The sequence below is a fragment of the Plectrocnemia conspersa genome, unplaced genomic scaffold (assembly GCF_051122295.1).
Source record: "Plectrocnemia conspersa isolate PC_06_02 unplaced genomic scaffold, ASM5112229v1 ptg000005l, whole genome shotgun sequence".
In the NCBI taxonomy this organism is placed as follows: Eukaryota; Metazoa; Arthropoda; class Insecta; order Trichoptera; family Polycentropodidae; genus Plectrocnemia; species Plectrocnemia conspersa.
Genome location: NW_028277169.1, coordinates 19,216,189 through 19,241,766, shown reverse-complemented (window position 1 = coordinate 19,241,766; position 25,578 = coordinate 19,216,189). Strand labels below are relative to the sequence as shown.

At 32.3% G+C, this 25,578-nt stretch overlaps 4 protein-coding genes across 5 annotated transcripts; 2 read left to right on the top strand and 2 right to left on the bottom strand.

Moving 5' to 3' along the window:
- The first annotated feature begins 470 nt into the window (after positions 1–470).
- Positions 471–2,476, top strand: LOC148235044 (enoyl-CoA delta isomerase 2-like). The gene is made up of 3 exons (XM_088186589.1): positions 471–987; positions 1,056–1,145; positions 1,905–2,476. The coding sequence occupies exons 1-3, from the start codon at positions 610–612 to the stop codon at positions 2,202–2,204; spliced, it is 768 nt and encodes a 255-aa protein (XP_088042715.1). The 5' UTR covers positions 471–609; the 3' UTR covers positions 2,205–2,476.
- Positions 2,465–7,526, bottom strand: LOC148235043 (DNA repair and recombination protein RAD54B-like). Of its 2 annotated transcripts, XM_088186586.1 has the most exons (7): positions 7,088–7,526; positions 6,783–7,008; positions 6,511–6,710; positions 4,745–5,719; positions 2,842–3,322; positions 2,633–2,773; positions 2,465–2,563 (listed from the first exon to the last, which is right to left on the bottom strand). In XM_088186586.1, exons 1-7 carry the CDS (start codon positions 7,450–7,452, stop codon positions 2,492–2,494), a joined length of 2,460 nt encoding a protein of 819 aa, XP_088042712.1. In that variant the 5' UTR covers positions 7,453–7,526; the 3' UTR covers positions 2,465–2,491. The 2 variants fall into 2 exon arrangements, with proteins under 2 accessions (XP_088042712.1, XP_088042714.1); XM_088186588.1 differs by lacking the exon at positions 7,088–7,526 and having other exon boundaries at positions 6,932–7,008.
- Positions 7,527–11,111: 3,585 nt separating this feature from the next.
- Positions 11,112–19,027, top strand: HIPP1 (HP1 and insulator partner protein 1). Its single transcript, XM_088185816.1, has 5 exons — positions 11,112–13,060; positions 16,681–16,853; positions 16,931–17,144; positions 17,213–17,356; positions 18,048–19,027. Exons 1-5 carry the CDS (start codon positions 11,219–11,221, stop codon positions 18,180–18,182), a joined length of 2,508 nt encoding a protein of 835 aa, XP_088041942.1. The 5' UTR covers positions 11,112–11,218; the 3' UTR covers positions 18,183–19,027.
- Positions 19,028–20,235: 1,208 nt separating this feature from the next.
- On the bottom strand, positions 20,236–25,154 carry Strump (WASH complex subunit strump). The gene is made up of 11 exons (XM_088185815.1): positions 24,974–25,154; positions 24,803–24,905; positions 24,554–24,745; positions 24,272–24,486; positions 22,768–24,185; positions 22,454–22,707; positions 21,869–22,020; positions 21,383–21,799; positions 20,815–21,020; positions 20,587–20,743; positions 20,236–20,514 (listed from the first exon to the last, which is right to left on the bottom strand). Exons 1-11 carry the CDS (start codon positions 25,096–25,098, stop codon positions 20,358–20,360), a joined length of 3,396 nt encoding a protein of 1,131 aa, XP_088041941.1. The 5' UTR covers positions 25,099–25,154; the 3' UTR covers positions 20,236–20,357.
- Between the last annotated feature and the right edge of the window lie 424 nt (positions 25,155–25,578).

Here is a 25,578-nt window from a genome sequence, read left to right as displayed (position 1 = left end):
TATGGGCAAAACTTGACGGCACTCTGGTAGCACTGAAGTGACGTTGACTTTCTCATGGCAAACTTTGGTGGACGCACAACGGCCGGTGCTGCAATTAATTTACTTGTGATTTAGAATAATCAAATAGGTCAACCTGCTTATATTGAAATATAAGTGTATTTTATATATTATTGAATAAATTTTGTATTCGTTACATAGCCTTTTTATTGAGGGGGTGGGGGGCTCGAGCTTTATTCTTGCGTAGGGTTCTGCACTCGTCAGAGCCGACCCTGTTCTTAAAAATTATATTATAACCATGACCCCTCCACATACCCTATAAATGATTAAAATTAAAAATATATAGTTTTAGAGCTAAGATTATTTTAAATATATTTAAAACTTAGTATAAATATAATAAAATATTTTGTTACTTTTACACATCATGATAAAATTATATTTTTTATCAAATTCTGTACTTTGAAATTTGGACTTGACGTCTAATGTCAATTTGACATGTCAGTAACTTCAAGTTGAGAAACAAAAAGTGATACAAGTGCGAAACATTCCAGTGGCATTTATTCATTTTATATTTATTTTCATCACAATTATATCCTAATAAAATCTGATAAAATGCCCGAATCGGACATTCTGGTCTCTGTAAAGGACCATGTTCAAATCATAAAATTAAACAGGCCACTGAAGAAGAACGCGTTCACAATCTCCATGTATAAGTCTCTCACCAACATCTTGAGAGACGCCGGAACGAACGACGATATAACTGTCAGCGTTTTGACCGGAGAAGGAGACTATTACAGCAGTGGGAATGATTTGACAAGCATCGACAGAGACTCTGAAGATCCCGTTAGGGAAGCCAAGTCTTCTTTGTTAGCGTTCGTTGATTCTTTCATAAATTTTCCTAAAATACTAATAGCGATCATAAATGGACCAGCGATTGGAATCGCAGCGACCACGTTGGCCTTGTGCGATATCGTTTATGCTTCCGATAAGGTCTTAAATCGTTTTGAATACATTTTTATAGTTATATTTTTAAAATATAATCTATTATTTATTTACAGGCTTTCATCCAAACGCCGTTTATTAAACTCGGATTGAGTCCAGAAGGATGTTCTACTTATACATTTCCTAAAATATTCGGAATCAATAAGGTATTCTAACGGCAAAATTGTTTTGTTTTTATATATGCATCAGCTTCAATTCGACCTATAGCTACATCCTATAAGAAATTAACAGATGGCACCATGAGATTACTTATATCTTTTGACTACAGTTGTGGTCAAAATGGTAACATGGTAATACCCAAATTCTTTCATCGCTTCCTGCTATTGAGAAAATATGATTTAATATGGACTAAAGTTATACTTTATTTATCTCTTAAGAACAATGCTCAACAATTATACACGAGTTGTTTTCAAGCTATTGTGGTGAACGTCCATAAAAAAATATTATTCGACAAAACATATCAACGAACTTTTTTAACTTGCAGCTGGTAAATAATTTATTTAAAAACATTAAATTTTGATACAAAATAATAAGAATACTGCTTGTAAATAATAAACGGCAACCACTCTGAAGCTTAGCCTTCTCTTTCTCTACGCGACAATTTTTTTTTGAAATGGTTATCTAGTTAATTACAACTTAATATTTTTATCTCTACTTATATTTTCAAGCTGAAAAAATGGAATATTGAGTGATACTAGAACATTGATGGAACGGCGCTTTTACAAATGTGAAGGCACAACTATGTTTGAAAATTTTAGCGACATTGACTGTCACAATATTAAACAGAGATTTATTTTTGAGTTAAAACTTGCAATATAAAAAAATTTACTATTTCTAGTTGATATAAATTGAGCATTTGTGACAACAATCTTGTACAGTCTTATTATTATATAAATATATTCTAGGCCACAGAGATGTTGCTCTTCGGCCACAAGATGACTTCCACTGAAGCTTTAAAATTTGGTCTCGTTTCCGAGATATATTCGTCTAATGATATGCTGGAAAAAATTTGGAATAAGATTTATAAGATGACGACACTTCCAAAACAATCATTATTGCAATCGAAACGGTTGTTGAAGACATTCGAAAAGGACAGTCTCATATTGGCCAATGTCAAAGAATGCGACGAACTAGAAGAGAGGTGGAAGTCTGAAGAATTTCACACGGCCATTATGAACTTCATTAACAAAGCAAGCAAATTATAAATATGCTATAATACTTTATTAATAATAACTAATACATATATATCTATAAAGTTATATAAACGTTAAATATACAGTTTCTAGTCTCAAATTTTTAATGACAAAAAACAATGTTTTAATAGTAAGAAATAGAACCAGTTTCCTTGTGATATTTGTAATAAATATTAACTCATCAATGAACTACTTTTAAATATACAATAATACATAGTATGACTTATAAATAATTATTATAAATATATTAAATAATAAATAAACTTTGCTTAAAGATTTTAAAAGTGTAATGTATTTTATTAAATTGCTGTCTTGTGTGTTTTGCGAAATATAAAAGATATGAAATCATCAGAGAAATCCAAGCATGACTCCTAAAAATAATAAATATATAACTATACATAATACTTTTTATATTCAATTTATTAAGTAAAATATTTTACCTTTAATTGAGATGATTCTATAGGGGCTTTAAAATGATCCCATAATCTTAATTGATTAAAACTATAACTATCATTATTCGCCGAATTTGAATCTTGATTCTCTTTTGTACTTTCCTTATCTTCTTCGTCGAATATATTTTCCTTAAAACATTATATATATATATATATATATAATTTAAGTTATAATATAATATTATTTTAATGCTTACGTAATCTATGTTATCATCTTCTTTTTTATTGCAAGCGCATTGAATTATATCATGTGTGCTACTAAATGTTAAGAAATTAGCAGTGAACAAATCTTTCAACTCCGAATCGGACATTTTAAGTGAAGCCTTTGTATTCATCGATTGAAGAACAGCGTCTGACAATCCCATTTTATATATTTGCCTCTGATAGATTTTTTCTTCGATGGTTCCAGTAGCCAAAAACCGGTAAATATGAACTGGTCGCTTTTGTCCGTCTCGCCAAATACGAGCCATAGCTTGATTATCTATAGCCGGATTCCAGTCTGAATCATATAATATCAGACGTGATGCACCGGGCACGGATAAACCGACTCCTCCTGCTCGTGAGCTCAGTAATAATACGTCGGAGGATTGATTCGATTGTCCATACTTTTGATTGATCGGTACATTAAATTTATCTACGATGCTTTGCCTTTGTTGTACTGGAGTACTTCCATCTAATCTGTAATTTAAATGTTTATTTTATTATGATGCAATACACTGATTCACTTCCTAAAGCAATTTTTCAACAGCGTAATTTTATTTACAATCTTAATCTGCACAAATACATGATTTGCAATGCTTTGTCATTGATAAAACTTGGTGAATTTTTTTATTTTAGAGATGATGCCAGTTGCAGTATGTTCATTTCATTCGATTTACAAGATAATGGACGAATAAGAAATTACCAGTTATCTAATGGTGATATTATCTGAATTCAAGTGGATTACTATAGCACGGTTAAAATTTTCTTGGAAAAAACTCCCATATTATTATGTTACATTTAGATCTTGAATTAATGATCCAAATTCATAAATAATATTTTAGAATGGAGTTCTGATAAAATTATGGATAACTAGGAACTAAATTATATTATTTAGTAAATAAAGTACTCTCCGAAAGAGAAATTGTATGTAAAAGGTGATAGAAGAAGTAGTAATCAAACAATTAAAGAATTTTATTATTTCACAAAACATTCTATGTGAACAACAATTGAGATTCAGAGAAAAACATTCTACTAGAGGCTTTATTACAAGTAGTTATAAATGATAACTTGTTCATAGATTGAAATGGTTGGATATTTAAGAAATACTGAAGATGAATGTCCAAATATTTATATATAAATTAAAAAATAATATGTTACCAGAGTATTTTAATAAGTATTAAATAATAATTAAAGATATACATAGATTTAATACTAGAAATAGAGATAATTTAAGGATAGATAGGTATAAGAAAACGAGTATGGCCAAGGAAATATTGTACAGAGCTATGAATTTGTATAATAATATTCCTAGGACAATCCGCAAAAATGAAAATGTAACGGGTTTCCTCAATGAAATAAAAAAACACCTTTGTACATTAAGAAATAAATTATAATATTATTATTTTTTTATATTCTGTTTATGTTATATTTTATATGTATGTTTTGATTATATTTGTTTAGTGTATGAACAATCATCTATATTAGCTAAATAAATAACAAAGAAACCCTCATTCAAACCCTACGGCAAGTCTTGAATGGCGCGTTTGAATCATATTAATTCTTAACGATTTGCACTTTTCCTTCAAGGAAATAAAATTTTTAATTCGCCTCGCCTTCAACATGAAAATAAATAAGTGACAATAACAGTAGCCTAATGTGGTAAGAATTTACTAAATAAATGAATGTTTCTCTCATTGTCATTTATATGTAGCAATGTCACAGAGTGTATCCAAAACACCTTTAATAAAGAATGTTGAAGGATTCGATATAACTGGGAGCAAAATTCAGGTGGAGGTAGTTTATGTATTGTGTTATTTAATCTGAGACATTTGGTTAAATTTTAATAGTACTAATATATATTGGCTTTTTTTTCAGGAACAATAAATTTAAATATTTTACCTGCAATGAGTTATGTTTAAAGAATCGCATTCTTTCGCTAAAATATCCAGCACTTGAGTCGAACATGAAACTATTACAACTTTTTCATTGTTCTTTATGATATTAATTAATAGACTTTTTAATATGATCACTTTGCTAGAATGTCCGTCATTTACATCTTGAGTAGATACAAATTTATTGACAGCATCAAACGTATTATCTTCCTTATCAGTTGATCGTATCAATGAAAGATGATTGCATATCTTCTTCAACGTAACGATGAGACTCAATGCTGAAATTTGTTGAAAGTCTCGCGTGTTCCACCATTCGTCCAAGACGTTCGAATATATTTCCTTTTGCAAATCGGTCAGAGAGCAACAAATTATATATTCGGTCTTTGGTGGTAATATATTCTCAAGAACGCTCTGAGTACGCCTCAATATAAAAGTCGAAGTAATAAAATGCAATTCGGCAGCTTTTTCATCTCCGATATCGTGTTCTTCATCACTACACGACGGATTTCGCGATTGCAGTATCGGATCTTCAAACTTTTCCTTATATTCCGAATAAGTACCCAATATTCCAGGATTCGCAATATCAGTCAGCGCATAATACTCTTGTAGATTATTCTGAAAAGGCGTTCCCGTTAACAAGACTCTTCGCTTGCACGATAGCATATCTAAAGATTGAGCGGCTTTGATATTCGAGTTCTTGAGCCTGTGAGCCTCATCGCAGACGATCAAGTCAAAGTTACTCTTTTCTAGATCGTCTACATGTTTTAATAATCGCTCATAAGATATTATTATGACTGAAGAATTACGCTGCTCGTTAAAATCTTTCGGTTTATTATTGTTATCGACTACGAACGGTTGAATTCTCTCACTTCCAAGCCATTTTAAAAATTCCTTTTGCCAAAGGACGCATAGAGTGCTTGGTGTTACGACTAAAACGCGCCGAACAATCGGTGATCCATAAGGTCCGTATTTTAAAAGTGTCCTAAAAATAATGATAATACTTTTTATCCCTCATATATATTTATTGTTAGTTTGGACGACGACCGTCACAACTGGATATATTTTTTGTAGAAGAGTAGTGAATGTTTTCAATTTAACACATTAACGGGCATTAATCTTAAAAATGTAGCAGTGTGACCGGGCCTATTTACGAAAATTAGAATCTAAACTTAATTTTTTAAACCATCATAACTTTTTCATTAGTCGGTGTTTTAATGTGAAATTTAAAATAAAGTTTCGTAATGATTGTTTTTAATATTCACAATGGTAAAATCAGTAAACGTCAAACTGTGCAATAAAATAAAAAAATAATTTGTTTCATATTTTAAAAATAAAAACGATACAGATTATGATAAAATGATCGTGAAATACCTTTACTCATTATAAAAACAATAAATATCAAACTTTGTGACCTCTATAATAATTTATTTATTTTTAACTCTGGTCATTTTATTGCTTTAGACGTGAATTTTTGACTTCTGAGAAGGGATAATTGTTTTTCGAGCCCTCCTACTGGTGAAAATTCGGTTTAGATAATAAAAAAGTCAGGAATGGAATTGATTCTTGCTTATGGCACTTTGATGAGTTTAAACTCAATATTGCTTAAAATATGTGGCAATCTTATATAAAGTCGCTTGTTCCTATTATTCATCCCAGTTAAGATGTTAATGTTATGATAATAATTTTGAAATGCTTCTCCTTAAAATTAATTCCCTTTGTATTGTGACAGTCATCTTCCAAGCTAACGATATATTCGTAAAAATATTTATTTACCAAATTAATACGATGCTTTGTAAAGTTTTTCCTAATCCCATTTCATCGGCTAAAATAGCGCCAGTGTATTCATATTTATATCCCATAATACACTCATATAAAAAGACTATTCCTTCACGTTGATGTGGTCTAAGTTGTGATGTCAAAAATGTATCTACTACTACCTTTTTAATTGTCTTCTTATCCTTGTTAAAATTCCACTGTAAATTAAAACAAAAAGATTTAATTTAATGATAATTGATCTTTATACTAAACCATAGCGAATAAACGACCTGGTGATCGCACGGCGGCGGAGGTAATTCGAAAGGTTCAACATGTTTGTGATGGAGAGGCTTTCCTAAGCCGCGAAAGGTGGGAATGTGGATGACGGCGTTATTCGGTTTGGCCTTTTTACTTTGTCTATTATTAAAAAATGGCTTACTGTCGTTTGAGCCCCCTTTGGGCATTTGCCCGTCACCGAAATATTCTTCGACTATTTCCACTTCTTTCGATCCTAACCTGAAAGTATGAACATTGATCAAATTAGCCGTCAAATGACATATACAATGAGTGTATACATATATATTTATATTCATACTTAAAAATATAACCACTCGTCAACAGATTGGACGGAGGCATTGGTGCAGTAGCCATTATTTGTCCGTCTTCATCGCACAGCGTTCCTAAGTTTCCTTTCACACTTAGGAAACCGTCGCCTTCCCAAACTCGCTTCTTGCGCCCCGAAGGCTTTGCCCATAAAACGCGGTAGCTTTGATCTCCTCCTGAGTTGACAGTAACCTTTGCTTCGTTCTTCAAGCTCGATTGGTCCACTGCATTTGTATCAGTAACTATTTTCTCATTGTCTTCGATGGCTGCTATTTTATTAGCTTTATCAAGTAATGCCAAAACTTCTGCATTAGTTCGTAACGGAGTACTCCTGTGTTGGCGCCAAGTCCAATTCATAATATTGAAGCAAAATATTATAAAATAAGAATTCTTCACTCGAAACTCAAACGTCAAACTTAAGCAAAATCGCCGCCTTTGAGAAAAGTTGCCAGTGTAAAAATATTATTGTATTATCATGCTCAAAGTTACTAAATTAAAAAATATAGAAAATAGTGTAATAAATGCGCCGATAAAAAAACTCACAAATATATCAATAATTTTTAAAGGTTTTTAATCACATATATATTTTTCAGCATTGTAACACTAAAAAGTAATAAAATATATCAACAGCACGCAATATCAAATTTATCATTATTATTTTATTTATTTTTAGTATATCTTTCGATGTAACCTTACAGACGGAAGTCCAATGCGTTGCGACGGGGTAAATCCGTATCAACTGAGTAAGGCAATCAGATATAATGAATACCTACAAGTATTAACTATTAACCACCAGACTGAAAGACTAGGAATCGATGACACATATATTAATAATTATAAATTTGTATGTGTAATATAATTGATAACCAATATGAGTCATTACGGCTGGAGGTCAATTATTTGTTTATACCGCATTTTTTTATAAATAAAAATTCGAATGAGACGTTACGGACTGAGCTATTTTGTCCTTTAATAATATTATAAATATATATAAATTTAATATATGATTGTAACACCAAATAAGGAGGACTAGTCAGTAGATACTGTAAAGCAATAATTTTACTTTAAAAGGGTTATGACAAGGTAAGAACAAATTGTTCCGACAATTTTACATATTTATGCATGGCCGAATAAAAGTGTGTTATGGCCGTGCGTGGTTTTTTGTGTATAAATAACCTGAAGGCGCCTCAGCTGTCACGGCGTGTGGCCGTGCGTCAGCAAGGATTCTGAGGATGTAAACTCTGATAATAAAGCATTTCTATGGTTAGAGGCGTTTAATTCCGTCGAGAGACGGTGGTCCTTCGAGAAGAAAAGACGGCCATCTCCAAAGGGGAGAGGTCGCAACACAAATATACATATCTACTGCCATCTGCAGTTTTTTTTATATGTATTGTTTATTTCATATTTAAGATGTACATCTGCACATGAATGTATTGAAATACAAAGTTCTAATTCATAACCATTTTCTCGTTTACAAATAAATAAAATACAAAAGTTATTTTTAAATTCAATTAAAAGCTATACGTATTTTTATATATTACTGCATTACACTGTAATGCTTCCACTTCACTCTCCGAAAGTAGGCGACAGTTGGCCAAGGACGGGAAATATAATGTGAAAATTCGGGCTTACTTCGGTCGAGCTCGGTTGTCCCCGCGCTAAAATCTCTCGCAAGTTCTCCGAGGTCACCGCGAACGGGAGGTAAACTGGGGGTAATTTTGGTCGAGGCGGCCGAGTTCGTCGCCTCCGAAAATTCCCTCGCTTTCCGAAAGTAATACCCGAAGACGCTTCGAGCGCGAGCGGCGAGATACTTCCCCTTTCGCTCTCTCGCGTGACGAGAGAGAGAGATAGAGATGGTTTATCGCAAACTGAGATAGAACGATTCAATTTTAATATGGGCGTCTTCACGATCGCGCCACTGTTTGGTATTTTTGCCCGATCTGGACGGCCAAAATTATTTCACCACTTTAGTTGATTCCATAAGTGCTCTTAGTCAAATATATAATATTAATTGTAGGCCCGAGGAATAGGAATTCCGTGTTGAACGGTCGTGCGAATTTCGCCGCGTAGCGTAAAAAAAAAAATTGTATATGTCACAAATTTGCTGTTTTTTATTAAGAAAAAGTATTTGACTAGCATTTTATCATACTCGGTATCGTTTTTTTAAATATGTATATATTTAGTCATTCCAAACAAATTTTTATTTTATTTCATTAGTACGCGATCCACAATTTGACGTTTACTGATTTTACCACGGTAACCATATTATTAAAAAATTACAATCATTACAAAACTGTATTTTAAATTTGACGTTAACATTTCTTTAATTGTAGGCCCGAGGAAGAGGAATTCCGTGTTTAACGGCCGTGCGTAGCGTAATAAAAAAATTTAGCCGCGTAGCGTAAAAAAAAAAAATTGTATATGTCACAAATTTGCTGTTTTATATTAAGAAAAAGTATTTGACTAGCATTTTATCATACCCGGTATCGTTTTTTTTTAAATATGTGTATATTTGGTGATTCTGAACAAATTTTTAGGTCGTAACTTTCGCGACTAAGCCCCGTCCCATTTTTAAGAATAATACATTTTTAAGGTATGCAATGTGTTAAAAACCGCAAAAATCCGCAGTCAATTTTGCATGTATCATAAAGAGAAAGACCTAAGCTATATATTGTATATAAAATCTCAATTCAGCAAATTGACTTTCCATACTTTTCCTTAAAAAATAATAGAAATTATTCATTAGTTGCACACTTGAACGTTTCCTGTTTATTATTTATTAGTGACAGTGAAGCCTCGATTCAACATAAAATGTCTTATTTACTAACACTATTTATCTATTCCGGTGCATTGCAATCATCCACCATCTCCTTTTTCTCCATTTGGCTTTAATTTTTTTTGTGTTTAAAACACGCACGTAGTTATAATACGCGAGGTTGAGAAGCGTGCACGCGTATGAAATTCCCGGCTGTGCGAACGCTATTCGAAAAACTGCGACCTTGACCGACTTCGGTCGAACTTCCACTAGGACAACTTTCGGAGAGTGAAGTGCGGGTATAAGAATATTTTTTGCCCAGGGCAACAAAAAAAGTGGGTCGGGGTCTGCGAAGGTATGTACGTTCTTTTGTATAACGCAGTGATTGTCGTGGTTACTTTTATGGAAGCCGAGTTTAGATTTGTTATGGCCAAAACTGGTCGGCGCTGGAGTAGTGGAGTAGTGCGTGATGGTTTTCTCTCTCTCCACTGGCAACCTTCTTGCCGTGCGGACGCATCTTCTCGCGTCCGCCCTTTTTACAATGTAAACAACTGTAACCGTCAATAAATATACTACTGCAGCGGCTCAATCTGTGTCTAATTGCCACCCGTCACCATTACCGTCCCTAAACTTTAGATTGCAAAATTTAGTGCAAAGTTTGGTAACGCACGCCTCGTTCTCGTTTAATTTCTTTAGATTGTGTAACCCTTTAGCGCGCAAATTAATTATTTTGGAATTAAGGGTTGAAAAATTACTTTTATTATACATAAAAAGTAGTTTTGATAAAAAAAAATAAAAAATTTTGGAAAAAAAAAACTTTTGTCATATTTTAAGAATATATTTATTATATAATAAATGATAAAATAGTGGCACAAAAATATCATTTATTGTTTGAAATATATTACATATAAACATATAAATAAATAATAATAAAAAATAATTCTTTGAGATTGTTGTAGTGTTTTAATTTGATTTTCGTTTTTATCGTTTTTTGGCCGATAGCAACAACTTAGTCGATATATCAACCAAAGAGCTTCCTTGATGACGTATTTTGATGCTAAGGAAGATTTTATTATGGATAGGTGAATTATAGACTGTAATGTCGATTTCGTCCTTTACGCGCTAAAGGGATAAAAGCCCCCATTAATAACATTAATCCTGTAGAGATTTTAATATTCGAATTTAGTTGCATTTTTATTTAAGAAATTGTAGTCAATGTTAATTTAATTATTTTATACACTTTTTGTCACTTTTGGATATTGTGGGAAGAAGCCGAAGTGAACTGATGTTATATTTTTGTTGGTATGGCAACATTGTAAATTTCCCTCATGATGGTTTGTTGTCAAGTGGCCGAATAGTGACAGCGTGATGGAGAGCAACGGCGATATCTACGCCGGCGACAAGGCCTCCCCGCAAAACGACGTAGCTTCAGACGCATTAGTACAAAATGAACCGCTTTTCTGTGAAGTGGTCTCGCAGGACGCCGCCGTTGGCGCGGAAATAAGCGACGATTTCACCCCGACCGCCGTCGACGCCGATGCCGACGCTTCCAACTTTGACGCACCGATTACTCAACAGCCCCAGACGGACGCTTCCAAGCCCGTAGAGTCGAATCGAAACAAAACGAAGCGGATCGCCAGCGCTCGACCCTGCCACGTTACGCCCGAAGAGATGATACAAATATACGACGAAAAACTCAGCATGATAGCGAACGATCCCAAAGAACTAACGATAGATAGCGCGCTGGCCGATCTGCATCGCGCTCGTGACGTAGTTAAATCCGCGCCTACCGCCGTCGAGATCGCAGCGCCGAGCGAAGAGTCCACCAAATTGACCGACTCCATCATGATCGATAACGTACTGGCAGATCTGCATTGCGTTCGAGACGAAGATAACGTCCCGGCTCCCGAGCCAATATCCAAGCCCAAATCTACGGCCGATTTATTAGCTATTTTGGAGGGTGACTCCAACTCTTCGGATTTGCCTAAATCCAAAATAGAAAACGGCCACGATAAGACCGCGATTAGGCCTAAGAGCCTCAAGATCATTTTGGATCCTAAAGTGGAGAGCGAACTCGCTTTAAAGCAATTGAAAGAATTGACATCTAAACGTAGAGCGCCGAAAACGCTGAACAAAACGTTAGATAAGCGTCAATCTAAAACTCCGATAATCATAAAAAGATACTTGATCACCAAAGAAGACGTCGTCGAGTCTCCGAAACGTCCCAAAACGCCAATTGCCGACATATCTTCTATCGTCGACGAATGGTCCGACGATGATAATGCTGAAAAAGGGGCCGGTAAAGCCGATGCCAACAATAAAAAAGAGACCAACTTCGAAGAAAACACCGTAAGCAGTAAAAGAATCATCAAGAGGAAGATTATTTGGGATCCGGACAATCCCGATACGTTCAAGTTAGCCAGCAGCGCTATTAAAAAGAAACCGGAAGACAAAATCGCCAACAAGACCATGAACAGGTTCATCATAAGAGAGAACAAAAATAATAACGATATAGAAGTCTTGCCGCTTCCGAAGACGCCGAGCAAAAAGAAGAAGATGACCGAAGTCGATAAGCTATTGATGGACGAAGGAGCGATCAATATGATTTATCAATTAGAACGGAGCAATAACAACGTCAACGTTCCCGAGATAGACATAAAGCCCAATAAAAAATCCATGATCTCCATCTCTAAAGAGCGTAAGACCCTGATGAACAAAGCCAAGATTTTGAAAAAGACCGTTTTCAACGTCGCCAACTCCGTAAACGAGAAATCGTTCCGGGCGAGAAAAGACAGCATCAAAACTCCGTCCAAATCCAAGGGCATCAGAACATCGTTATCCAACGACACGGTCCCGGACGAATCTCGCATTATCAGGAGGCACTCTTCGTCGTCGTTTTCGAGCGATTGCCTCTCGTCGAAGCCTGAATCTCCGACGGACTCGTCGTCGTTCAATCTTTCGAAAGATAATCCCGACGCCTCCGGGTGGATCGGCAACGAATCTAAAAACGGAGATATATCCGACGGAAAAATGAAAGGATATAAAAGGAAAAAGAACAGTAGCGACAAAGGTCAAGCCAAGAGAATCAGCGCCGAATATGGCGACGATGTCGGTTTTGAGGATTGCACGTATACGCAGCTTTCGGTACAATGTATCGAAAATATAGTACATTTGAATGTAAAAGCTTCCGTGGAGCTGTACGATATAAAGGTAGATTTTTTTCTTTGTTAAATCAAAAATCATTTTTACTTTAATTTATATGAATAGAATATGACACAGTATATTTCATACTGAAAGGTTATGTTTTTTGATATCGTTTTTAGTATACTGAATACAAAACTTGACGAGTATTAATCCAATAAGATATTATTCAAACAAATATTAACCCTTTGCAGTCCAATACTTTTTTCTTATTAAACCCACTGTGGTCCAATTTATTTTATCACAATTTAGGGTATACTCTGTACCCATACCAGATGTTGGGACCACTACCTGAACAAAATATTTAGAAAGAATGTTTTAGTTAATCGTTCACCGTTATAATTCACTCAACATATTTTTAATCTCACGGAATTTATTGTTTTTATTATTATAATACTATGAAACACTAAATATATTTATGTATTTACATTACAGTTACTTACATATTTACATACTTGGATGTTTGATTATATTTGTTCTTGTACTTCTTTACACAATATATGAATTTACTATATAGAAATAGTACATATTCAATGAGCCACTCCTAGTGCACACCGTGACAATTTTTTGTCCTTCCATGCAAATATTATATTATTATTGTTCGTTCATCTATAGCGGGACTATCCAACTTTAAGCAAGTCGGGGGACACATTGAGATTAAAAAATTGTCCTCGAGCCTCGTTAGCCGGCAGTTTCACTACCGGATTTAAGCTAAATACTGCGCAAATTTTACCTTTTTTATTTAAATTTATCTATAAAAAAGGCCAGTTTCACTCGCGATAAAAGCATTTTTAACTATTTAAGAGAAAAATGGGTTTCTACATTTAAAAATAAACTTTACAGATTATTTTATTATTTCAAGTTAAATATCATTAGTTAAGTTTTAATAACTATACTATAATTTTGTTACTGGTGTAATAATTTGTTTCATAATAATTTCACATTTTCATTGATACACTGAAATACATCATAATCCAGTGAAACTATTCATTTTATAGTTCTACATGTTGCTTATTATTTAAAGTTACGTGAGGGATTTATTTTATTACATGTCACTATTATTATTTTGAAGAGATTTAAACAAACTCGAGATTGTCGTTTTTTTGTGGTTTTTCATGAAGTAAAAATATTGATTCATTCATTCAAGTTGATTGCTACATTGAACTCGGTAATTAAAAATTCAAAAATCCAAATGTTTACCCTAATTTTTTTTTAATAAAATATTTAATATATTTTTTTGTCTGAAATAATCAGTGTCTGCAAAAATCCTGTCCGGAATAATCAGTGTCTGAAAAATTCCTGTACCCAAAATTCGTGTCCGAAAAAATCACAACTAAAAAGTAGAAGGAACAAAAAATTATAAGTATTTTTTTAGCTTTTGGTTTTGAGGTATTTGCGATAATTTAAGATTGGTTGCAAATGTTTATCTGAAATAAAAACAAACGACATTTTTACTACTACGAGTTTGCTGATATATAATTTAATTGCAATCAAATATTCAGTCCATACTAATTCGAAATTTTCCAGGCACATACACAAATATTATACTATCTTTCACTTGTAAATCACTTTTCACAATAATTAGTTATATAATGAAAAAGTGTCAGATGAATAAATGGAGATTTATTATACATTTATAACGAGTGTTAATTTTATACTTATTTTTAAATGGTACTAATAGTTTTTTTCAAATGTCATGAGGAGAGACGTTCTCCAACATGTAAAGCCCGTTTACATTCTTTGCACATTTAAATAGTGTCTTTTCTTATTTTCCGTGGGACAAAATTTGCATCTTCTTCTTACACTTCTATTGTTATGTGCTATTTTGACCAATTAGTGTTGTTTTAGACTACCTGAAAGTCTCCGAAGTGAAGGAACAGTACCATTTCTGAATGTCAAAGGTATATAGATGGCATAAATTCTGCCTCCATTTCTGAATCTCCCACTTTTTCTGATTGTTTCTTGTCTTCTATCGAAAATTTTGCGATGCTCATCAATAGTCATAAAATATTATTTTAATATTCAAATTTACACTTTTATTGGCAATCTTTTACATCCACTTTTTGGTTTTTCGATATATAGGATAATATGAGAGGTATTGATCAGTGTGGTCTACTCCTTTTATGTACATCCAATCCTCTTTTTACGCGATTTATTTTTTTTGCCGGCACCATTACCTTTTTTTGCGCGATTATTTCTTCCAAAATATTATGCGTGAAGATATTGACGAGATCTTACTTGACCAAATGCTAGATAAAAACTTAACAAAAATCGCTTTAACTAATAACAAGTCAGATGATAGTAGCAATGAGGAGGCAGAGAAACTACCATTTAAAGCAAAAACGATTAAAGAAGGATTAAAAATATCAACACAGATGGAAGTATATTTATTATAATTTACTATACATATTGGCTTTTTCAAAAAAAGTCCAATTCTATCATTTTATTCGGTATTTACTATTTCTGAATTATGTGTATTTTAAATCATTCCGATATCTCGACTTTTTATCGTTTTCCACAGTTGCAACAATATTTTACCATACGGTTTATATTTGGTTTAAAATATACGTAACTTTGCCTTTTTCAGATTTTCTGGTAAACTCCAAATCTTCCCTATGGGGTACCACCACAGATTCTATTTTTTTTAAATATATTTTTTACTATTTCAACACTGTTATAAAAGTTGTCCATATAAAGATGGTGCCATTTGTATTCATTATCTGTTAGATATGATATTGAATCTTATTAGGGTTGTATATGTGAAAATTCAATCTTCCACGCCATGGAATTATACCCACATCGAGAGATATGTTTTGGTTTGGTTTGTACATACCTTGGAATCTTTCGGAGAAATATTCAATTATTTTTTTAACTTTGAATAGTCACCCTGCATTATCAGGAACATTTTCATTATTAGAAAAATGCGTAATATTTGATAAAACCTATTTCGACTCATGGTTTTTGTAAATATTGGAGTTTCTATTAGTGTATTTGTTGATTTTTAATGAGCCTTTTATCACAAAGCCCATTAGCAATATCAACGCATAATACTTTTTTTAATTCTGGTACCGTTACATCCACCCATTTTTTAGATTTTATTTGCGGTTTGTATCTGTTAAAAGTTTTGATTATGGTATCCGTTCGTTTCTTCCAGAATAACAGCGAACAAGTCATCTCCAATAAATGTATATTTGGTGATTCTAAACGTAAATTTATTTTTTATTTTATTGGTACGTGATCCACAGTTTGACTTTTACTGATTCTACTATTGTGATTATAAAGAACAATCATTGCGTAACTGTATTTTAAATTTGACGTTAAAACGTTAACTAATTAAAAGTGTGATGGTTTATAAAAAAGTTTAAGTTCTAATTTTCGCAAATAAGCCCCGTCGCATTTTTAGGTATAATGCCTGGTATGCAATGTATTAATCATATATTTCATTGTAAAATATATATATAGTTATGTGTTTCCTTTGTATGTATCTTCGGTTGGTGGCTCTCATAATATTTTGGCTGTCACAATAAACGGAAGCTACTGTTATTAATGCATATAAATTTATCTTATAAAATACGTATAACGAACATACACTCAAAGTGGCAAAATACAGTTTTTTATTTATGTTACAGACTTTTGAAGAATTGGCGAATGCGATCTCTCACGTGGATAGAGACAAATACGATGTCATTCTTCTAACGTCCGAAAACGGATCACTCTGCAAGGGCTTGGACCTTCGATCGGTCTTGCATACGCGCGTGAACATGCAGAAGTTTCATGCCAATCAATTTGTAACCCATATGAGGTTGATATTTTATTAATTGTTATATTTTTTTTACACATTCATGATTAATAATCTCAATGCCCTGATTATGTTTTCAGAGAATTGATAACTCAGGTACGTAAATTCAAAGGGGCTGTCATCATGGGCGTTGATGGCCAACCGTCCGGATTCGGCGTCTCGTTGTTGAGCCTAGCCGATCTAGTTATTGCATCGGAACGAGCGTCGTTTTGCATGATTCCGACAACGAGACAAATGTTGCCACCGGAAGGATTATCTTTGTTGAATATCAAACGGCACATATGCCCTCAAATGGTTGGAGTTTGACCGAGAATTGATATTGTTGTTTGTGTTTATTCATAATAATCTTTGGAACATTTCAGATTAAACGGATGACGTATCAAAGTCAAATATTGACTGCTTCCGAAGCTCTGAACTGCGGACTTGTGACCAGCGTGCTTCCCGCTGGTACTTTTACGAAAGGCTTGTTGAAGATAGCTAAGGATATGTCTCAGTATCATAAACAGGTAAGGAACGGATAAATTGAGTGGTATGCAAAAACTTATACTTGAATCTCAGAGTTGTATAAAATTCACATTAGCAGCTTGAGGATGTGCTTTCTTAGTCTTTCCTGTAGTTGAATGTGTGTAGAATTTTTTCAGGTACTGCGCTAGCTTTCCGGCTGATGGTAGGGAACCCAGATATTATCCCCAATAACAATTATTTATAGGAATCATATCACATTGCCTGACAGGCATCAATCAGTCAGTTTTTCGATTATAAATTCAGCAAGTGCGTTTTTTTGACTTTGATGTCACTATTTGATGTGCCAGATCTAGTATAGAATAGTCACACCATAACTCACTGTTTCGGAACTATAATCCACTTGTACACTATCTTTCTGGACAGACATGCACTGTCTTAGCTTTTCAGTAGTCATTAAAATAATTATAGTGTATGTTGCAAGTGCAGTGACCACTTTTATCAATGCTGCAAATACAGATTAGAGCGGAGCTATGAATTTTATCGCACTTCAAGGTTTTCATTCAATTGCTTAATGTAGCATACTGTTTTGATTTTATAAAATACAAAATATTAATTTTATGTATAGTACAACAATGTCAAGAAATTTATATATTTAGAATAAGATCAATTTAATTATATATATTTCAACGGGTATAATACTAGTTTTTATATATTTTTTACTCTTCATTGCAGGCTTTCGAAACGACCAAGGCGATAATGCAGTGCAATATTCTCGTATCCTTTGAAGAAGTGTTGCAAAAGGAATGCTCTCTGCTTATTAAATATTGGTGTTCATCTGAGGGGCAAGAAGCTATTCGTTGCTCCTAACTATGATCCCCTTCGGAAGAGTTGTATCAGACTTTTCTATTGTCAATTAGTTCTTAGCGTGACACAGTCGAAAGAATGAGTGCAATGAATATAAACAATATTCATTAAATCGCACGTTTACTGTTTAATTTTTATGAAATATTAAATATTGTTATAATTTGATAACAATACAAAAATATCGTTTCTTATTTGTTAATGCGATTGTAAACAAATATGTACACTTAAACAGAGTGGCACTGAACTATCTTGTTTATTTTTATTAATGTAATGTGTTTTCAAAACTTTCGGTTGTCACATGTTTGTAAACCAAGATAAAATTGCCAAAATATTATATTTATCATATTGAGAAAATGTTTAGAACATTTAGAAATCACTTATGATAAGACAATTTACAGATTGTCTTTGGCAATTTTGGACTAGTTTACAAAACAAAAAAACCGTAATTTTAGGGTTAATATTATTATTTTTTTCTAACAATGATTCTTGTTTTATTAGCTTAGGAAGGAAAGAATTTGTATAATCTGTCAAAAATAATGAGATTTATTCCATAGTTTATGAAAAAGTTCAAAGTTGTATTTTAATTATTACACTAATAGGAATTCTTCGTACAATTTGGGACCAATACAGAATCATTTTAAAATATTTTTCAATTTCAAATGCTGCATATTAATTATTTACAACACTAAATTGAATTGCATTCTTGCACAAAGATAACTGGATGCATAGTAAAATTACACGCTGATTTTAATTAAATTATTATCATTGATTGTGATACAAGGTTTAGGGCTCTTATCTTATGATTATGTATTATTATTTAATATGTACTATTAAAACATGAAGTGAAATTTGCAACTTTTATTAACTAAAATCGTACTTTTTCTTTAAAATACTTTTAAGGGTTTACAAAGCCTTAATTTATAATTACGGTACCTTACCTTTATCCGGAGTCATTTATGTTCTGACCAACGGTCACTTGTTGCCGCACACTGCTTTATATTTGAGAACAGCAGCATGTGAGCGGGTTAGTTAGAACAGTGAACACAATAACTCCGGATAACAGGAAAGTACCTAATTATGAATTTTGCAGAAATTTTTGCTATTCAATGAATAGTGTCAGAGCAATATAAATTAGATGAAATCTAAATAATTATAGACCGGTGTATAACTTTTCATGTTATCTTTGTAGCAAAAATCCTATTATATAATGTTATTGAACTTACAAAAAATCAACACTCCTGTGATATCAAATATTTTCGCTTTTTCAGAATTTTTATAAAAAAATTGCTGTTTGTATTTCTTAAAGCAACTTCATTTAACAATTATTTATGCATTTATTACATACATTATATATTTAAAAAAAACAATATGTGGACAGAAAAATGTTAAAAAATAAACCAAAAAATGTGTGTTGTGTAGACAAAATGAGTACCTGTGGAATTAATCAGAACAATTTTATTTTTCCAAATGGGCATTTGTGTAATCAAAGACTGTTATTATTAAATTATAGATTTTGTTCAAAATTAAAGTTTATCAAAATGTGCAAATTATCGAGATTGTTTAAACAATATTAGTTGGGCATATTTATATGTGTGTGTGCAACTTCAATAAATTAATTGAAAATAATATTATTGTAAAACTTGTTTCGGTATTAATATATATATATAAATATTTTTCTCTTCTAAATTTACATAATGCCTTAGAATTATGTATAAAAATAATAATATAAGTTCAATATATGTTTCTATAGTGATATATTTTTTTATTAGAAATAATGTAATGTTATTATAAATTAAATACTTGTGAGCCATTTTTTTTAAATATTAAGAATCGTTATTTTTAACGACTGATTTATTAGCTTTTTATATATACAAGTATATGTATGTATATAAATGAAAAAATAATATTTTAATCATCATTGTTAAATAGTTTAAAAAAATATATACATAATACACCGAAGATTTTTATATCATAGTATGAACTGTATCATTAATTTTAGTGAAATGCTTTTTTTTGTAATTGTTACATTAAATAAACGTATTAATAATGTACATACAACCAATTAAAATGGTTTATTTTTTATAATAATATAAAATAGGTATTTAAATGTATTATATTTCATATATAATGATGACTAATAAGAAAATATTTGATTGATTCTTAAAAGCACGTTTAATATCACACAGTTTTACTGCACATGAACTGATATTGAGTCAATATGTTCGACGGTATCACTGATTCTATGAACGATTCTGGAACTTTGGATATGCGACAGAAGTTCTCCATAAATTTCATGGCGGTATATGCTTCCGTTGTAAGCTCTGGATTCTTGAGACTGTAATAAAAAGAACAATGTGTATATTCAGGAACAAATAAATATGATTATTGTTAAATATTTGGTACTCACTTTAAACCGGCGTCTATATGAGATATTATGTATTGACAGAAAAGCAACACAAACTCTACGAGACAATATTCGTGATGTTGGCACAATAGTGTTATAATTCCGATGGCAAACGGAGCACCGTCTATGTGATTCGTTGAACGTCTTGCCATAAGAGTACCTGAAAGTTTCAGTAACATAAGAGTGATCCTAGAACTTGATTTAAGAAAAAGGTAGAAAATTAAACAATACCCGAAATGTGTATATATTCCATTTTTGGCAGCTGATTAATCGCAAAAAGAAATAAGATTTCTGATACATGATTATTGTTAGTTTTAACATAAACCGTCCGATATGGATCGTTTATTCCAGCACAGTGCATCATCTCTACCAGCTCCGGAAGTAACTCGGTATACGTCTGATTATGACGCTTTGATTTTATATTGTTTATGAGAGCTCTGAAAAGTAATTAATTAGTATAATAAATAATGAGAAGACTAATTTCGACTCAGTGTGATCATAGTGCTTGTTTCTGGGCACATTAAAATCAGGTGCTTCTAATAATTCCTTTCATTAATAATTATTATTATGATACATATTTTTATTAAAAATATAAGAAAATAAAGCTCTCCAATAGTAACCTAAGCGACTTATCAAAAAACTTTGCTAAAATATCAATAAGAAATATTCCTATGATGATTTATCTGCTTGGATTTTTCAAAACATTTTAAATGTAAATTTTAGTGTTCAGACATCTACTGTTATATGTAATTTTTATTGTGTACTAAGTTAATTAAATATTATCAAAACATATTCTTACTCATTCACGGCTCTCAACGAAGCTTCTAGATGCGTCGAATCAAACTTACAAGAAGTATTGAGCTGATAGTTAAGGTGCTTTGTGATCAATTGTCCAGTTCCAATCTCCATAACCCACTCGAGTATAATCGGCCATACTTTTAAAAATTTAACCGATGCTTGCGAATAAAATTTAGTTGGATTCGATACTGACAACCGAGGAGGCGGAACTGATAGATTACACGGCGGAGAGCTTTCCAGTAAACTATATAAATGCGAGAGTCGTACTGTAATACATGATCCTATCAACTTTGACAAAGCTCTCAACCCTGCTGCTCCTACGCCTCTATGGATCAACGAAAACAATCCCATATTTGCTGTCTCTTTCCGAGTTCTATAGTCGTACCAGGCACTATTATGCTCAACATATACGGTGTTCCTAAAAATATGGCTTATTAATTTATGTGTTTTAATATTTTAACTTCACGTATGTGTAATAATATAATACTTTGGATCCACTAATGCGTATATATCTTGCAATAAACATGCAAATATATTATTGGAATCTTTCCCGAATATCATCACAGTAGGTTGAGAAGATTTTAAACGTAACGCTTTGACACATTCTTCTTCGATACTTCTATTAATGATTTTGTAAACCTATAAAGAAATTCAGAATAATATGTGAAACTAAATTTAAACTAATATATTATTTGTTAGTTTTTAATAGTAAAGGAAATTTTATATATTGCCGAAGATGTGATACAGTAAATGAGGCTTATACTGAATACTGTAATGCAAGATATTGAAGACTTGATATGAGAGAGACTACATCAAATAAAAAGTGGTGAGATGATAGAAAGTTTTCATTTAAGCTACCTAAACTAAAATATTATATAGTAGAATAATATTTGGGCTAATAGCGATGAAATCATGAGGTAAGATTAATTTTACATTTTCTGATGTAATATTTTATCTTCTTAAAATTTTTAAGAGCGAATTTATGGTATTACAAACTAATTGCGTATATTTACTGCACTACTAAAATATATGTTAATATATGATGAAAAGACGAATGTGTGATTAAAATTACCTCTTCTTGCCATATCTTCAAGCCATGTATATTAATATAATCTTGAATGTATTCAAAAGATCGTCTATAACCATCCATATGATGTGCGAGTTGAGTTAACCTTGTAGATAGAGTTCCATCTATACCGTTACACAGAGATCCTTGCAATCTTGCACCTACAAGCTTAGATACTTCTCGGCGTATACCATCTTCTAACAACTGCTTTGGATCTATACAAATAACGCCGACTAAAGTACTTCTCATTTTTAATATACCTAAAATAAACAATCAAATAAAAATCTCTAATAATGCATAATTATATAGCAATATCATACCGCTTGTAAAAATTGACACAGAATGCGTCAATCGGGCAACTTCCATTCTGTGGTCTAACTGCGCATATTCTTTAAGCTTATCTTTATCTAGCCTAGTGGGTAATTCTTTAATAACAGACGTTTGTAACTCTATGATCCTTTCTAAAAGTCTGAACACCGTCTCGGGGATTATTTGCAATACTTCTTTCACATACAGCACTAATTCATTGCTGTAATACTGCGAAACAGATAGTAGATCTGGACTTCCAGCTTGATTTATTCTCAATAGTGGTATCTCTAAAGCGGACGCAAGCTTGAGAAAAATAGCTCTCATATACGATACGACATTAGGATCTCTATGTAAAGCTTCACGTCCCAGATCGATGAAAGCTCTAGCAGCATACCATCCGTAGCTTAGATCGGTACAAACTTGCAATGCAACTAAACTGTCTTCAGTAAAACCTCCACCTCTCACCATGTCTTTCAAATTACTCCGCGCTTCAATAAGCCATTGTTTCACTTGCATTATATCGTCCAATTGATGGAATTCTTGGACGTCTTCCAAAGCTTGTATCAGCTGAATGATCTTCTTGGTCGATAAAGACATATCCTCTCTGTTGAGCGAATCAATCTGTCTAGCGATAGCCTTGAACCAATTGCATAAATTTTCATTCTTGTTCACTCTAGCCAAAGGTTTGTTTCCGGAAAACACTTCGCAAAGATCGATGATTCTCTCAGAGGCTTCTTTCTGCTGTTCGTTCCATTTCTTCTCTTTATTATCCAAAGATTCTCTAAGCAACTCCTTGACTCTCAATTCTAACATAGACGAATTGATCAACAGATTAAAAAGATCCATCGGTTGAAACTTTGATTCGGCTATTATCTGATCTCTCACCTGCTTGCATCTCTTATTATTATCAATAAACACGCAAGGAGTGGTATGTATCGTTAACCATCGGAGAGTAACGTTACATTCCCTTATCAAAGACAAGATTTTATTAATGTTATCCATGAGTTTATCTTCTTTAGTTCCCATGTTTTGTAGTAATTTTTCAGTTTGACTACATAGTTTATTCATTTGACTCACATGCTTGAGAGAAGTATCTTTGATGTTTTTTGAATTAATCGTATTAGTTAAAGCAGTCTTAGCAGCTTTGTACGTATCCCAAACTTCGATTAGATTTACGGTGATTCCCATATATAACGAGACGACCCAATTGTCAGGAAAATATTTATCTACGACCTCTCGCATCTTAGCAGCCTCGAACATGAGGATATTTGGTGCGAAAAATAAACAAACTACCAACATCGCGGCTTGCGTAGCTAAAGCAGTCGATCGATGATCAGGCAGAGGATAAATAGTAATTTGATTGTACACATCTTCGCTTCTTAATCGACCAATTATTATATTTATAAACATTTCATCTATGGGAATTCGCCTAAAAATTATATAAAATGAATTAAAAATTATATAAAATAAATTAATTTCAAATTAGTAATAAAATTGATATAATTAATATATTACATGAAAAATTCATCAGGATAATAAGCTGGCCTTTTTGTTCCTTGAATGTTACGAAAACCAGTGTCTCCCAATAATTTACAAACACTATCCAAATTCGTTTGATGGTGAGAAACGGCAGTTCGATGATACGCTACCAATAACCTCTCACGTAAATGTCCTGGAATGTAAGCTTCGCACACCAACAGCATGCATCCGTAAAGATAAACGCTCTCACACTATAAAAAATAATTATTAATATCTAATTAATATAATAATAATAATTTTAAAAATTAATGTATTTACGAGTAGCTGTTTTCCTTCATTATCTTGCAAAATTGTGTCTATCGTTTGCTGTATAAACGATCCTTCAGTCAATTGTTCCAAAAACACATTCAAATCTGTGATATACTGATATATATTTTCAAATGCCAGATAAAACCTAGCCAGAATCGGTAAGTTGCTCTCTTTGAATTCGTCATCTAACTCTTGTAGGTTCTAAAATGCATCTTAGTTTAGTTAGTTTTTTTTTTTAAAAATGTTGGTATAACTTACCACATTGTTTGAAATCTTTTTCTCTATACTATTCGAATTTTTAAAATAACTGAAATCAAATATGATTTCACCATACTTTAATTGATCTTCTTTGTTTTCTAACCTAAAAAATGCATGAATTTATTAAAATTGTCAAATAAATAGTGCAATACCGGGTATCGCGCCTCTCACTTGAATATTATCGGAATGTTGTCTTTTAAGCGTAAAACTTCGGCAATTATCGCATTTCCATGAGAAACTGTGTTTAATAATTGTTGAATACAAGTTACTTCCTCCATTTTAAAAGAATATTTCATAGTTTATCATCTGGAACTCGATTGTGACAGATAAACGTCAAAAATATATCGGACATAAAAAAGTAAATTTTGAGCATATATATTTTTTTTATTAAATATAATATATTACCTTAAATAATTATTTATTTTCAGTTAAAAATATAATATCTTTTACATATTTTAATAAATCATATCGAGGTAATATTCTGATATTATTGAAATAATAAGGACGGAATATTACATGGAAAAAAAAACAAGATCTAAATTCATGCACTACTCATATTTATTATTTTTTTATTGTAAAGTTTGTATTAAATAATCCCAAAGAATAAGTCATTTGAGGAAAGATAAGTGGGGGGCAATTGCACCCCCGTTGAATTTGGCAAAAAATTACATGTTATTTATTGAAATACTATGAATCTTGATGAAATCGAAATATGAAAAAATCGACCACAGACTGGCCAACTTTTGCCCCCCCCCCCTCTGGAAAAAGCTGAAAAA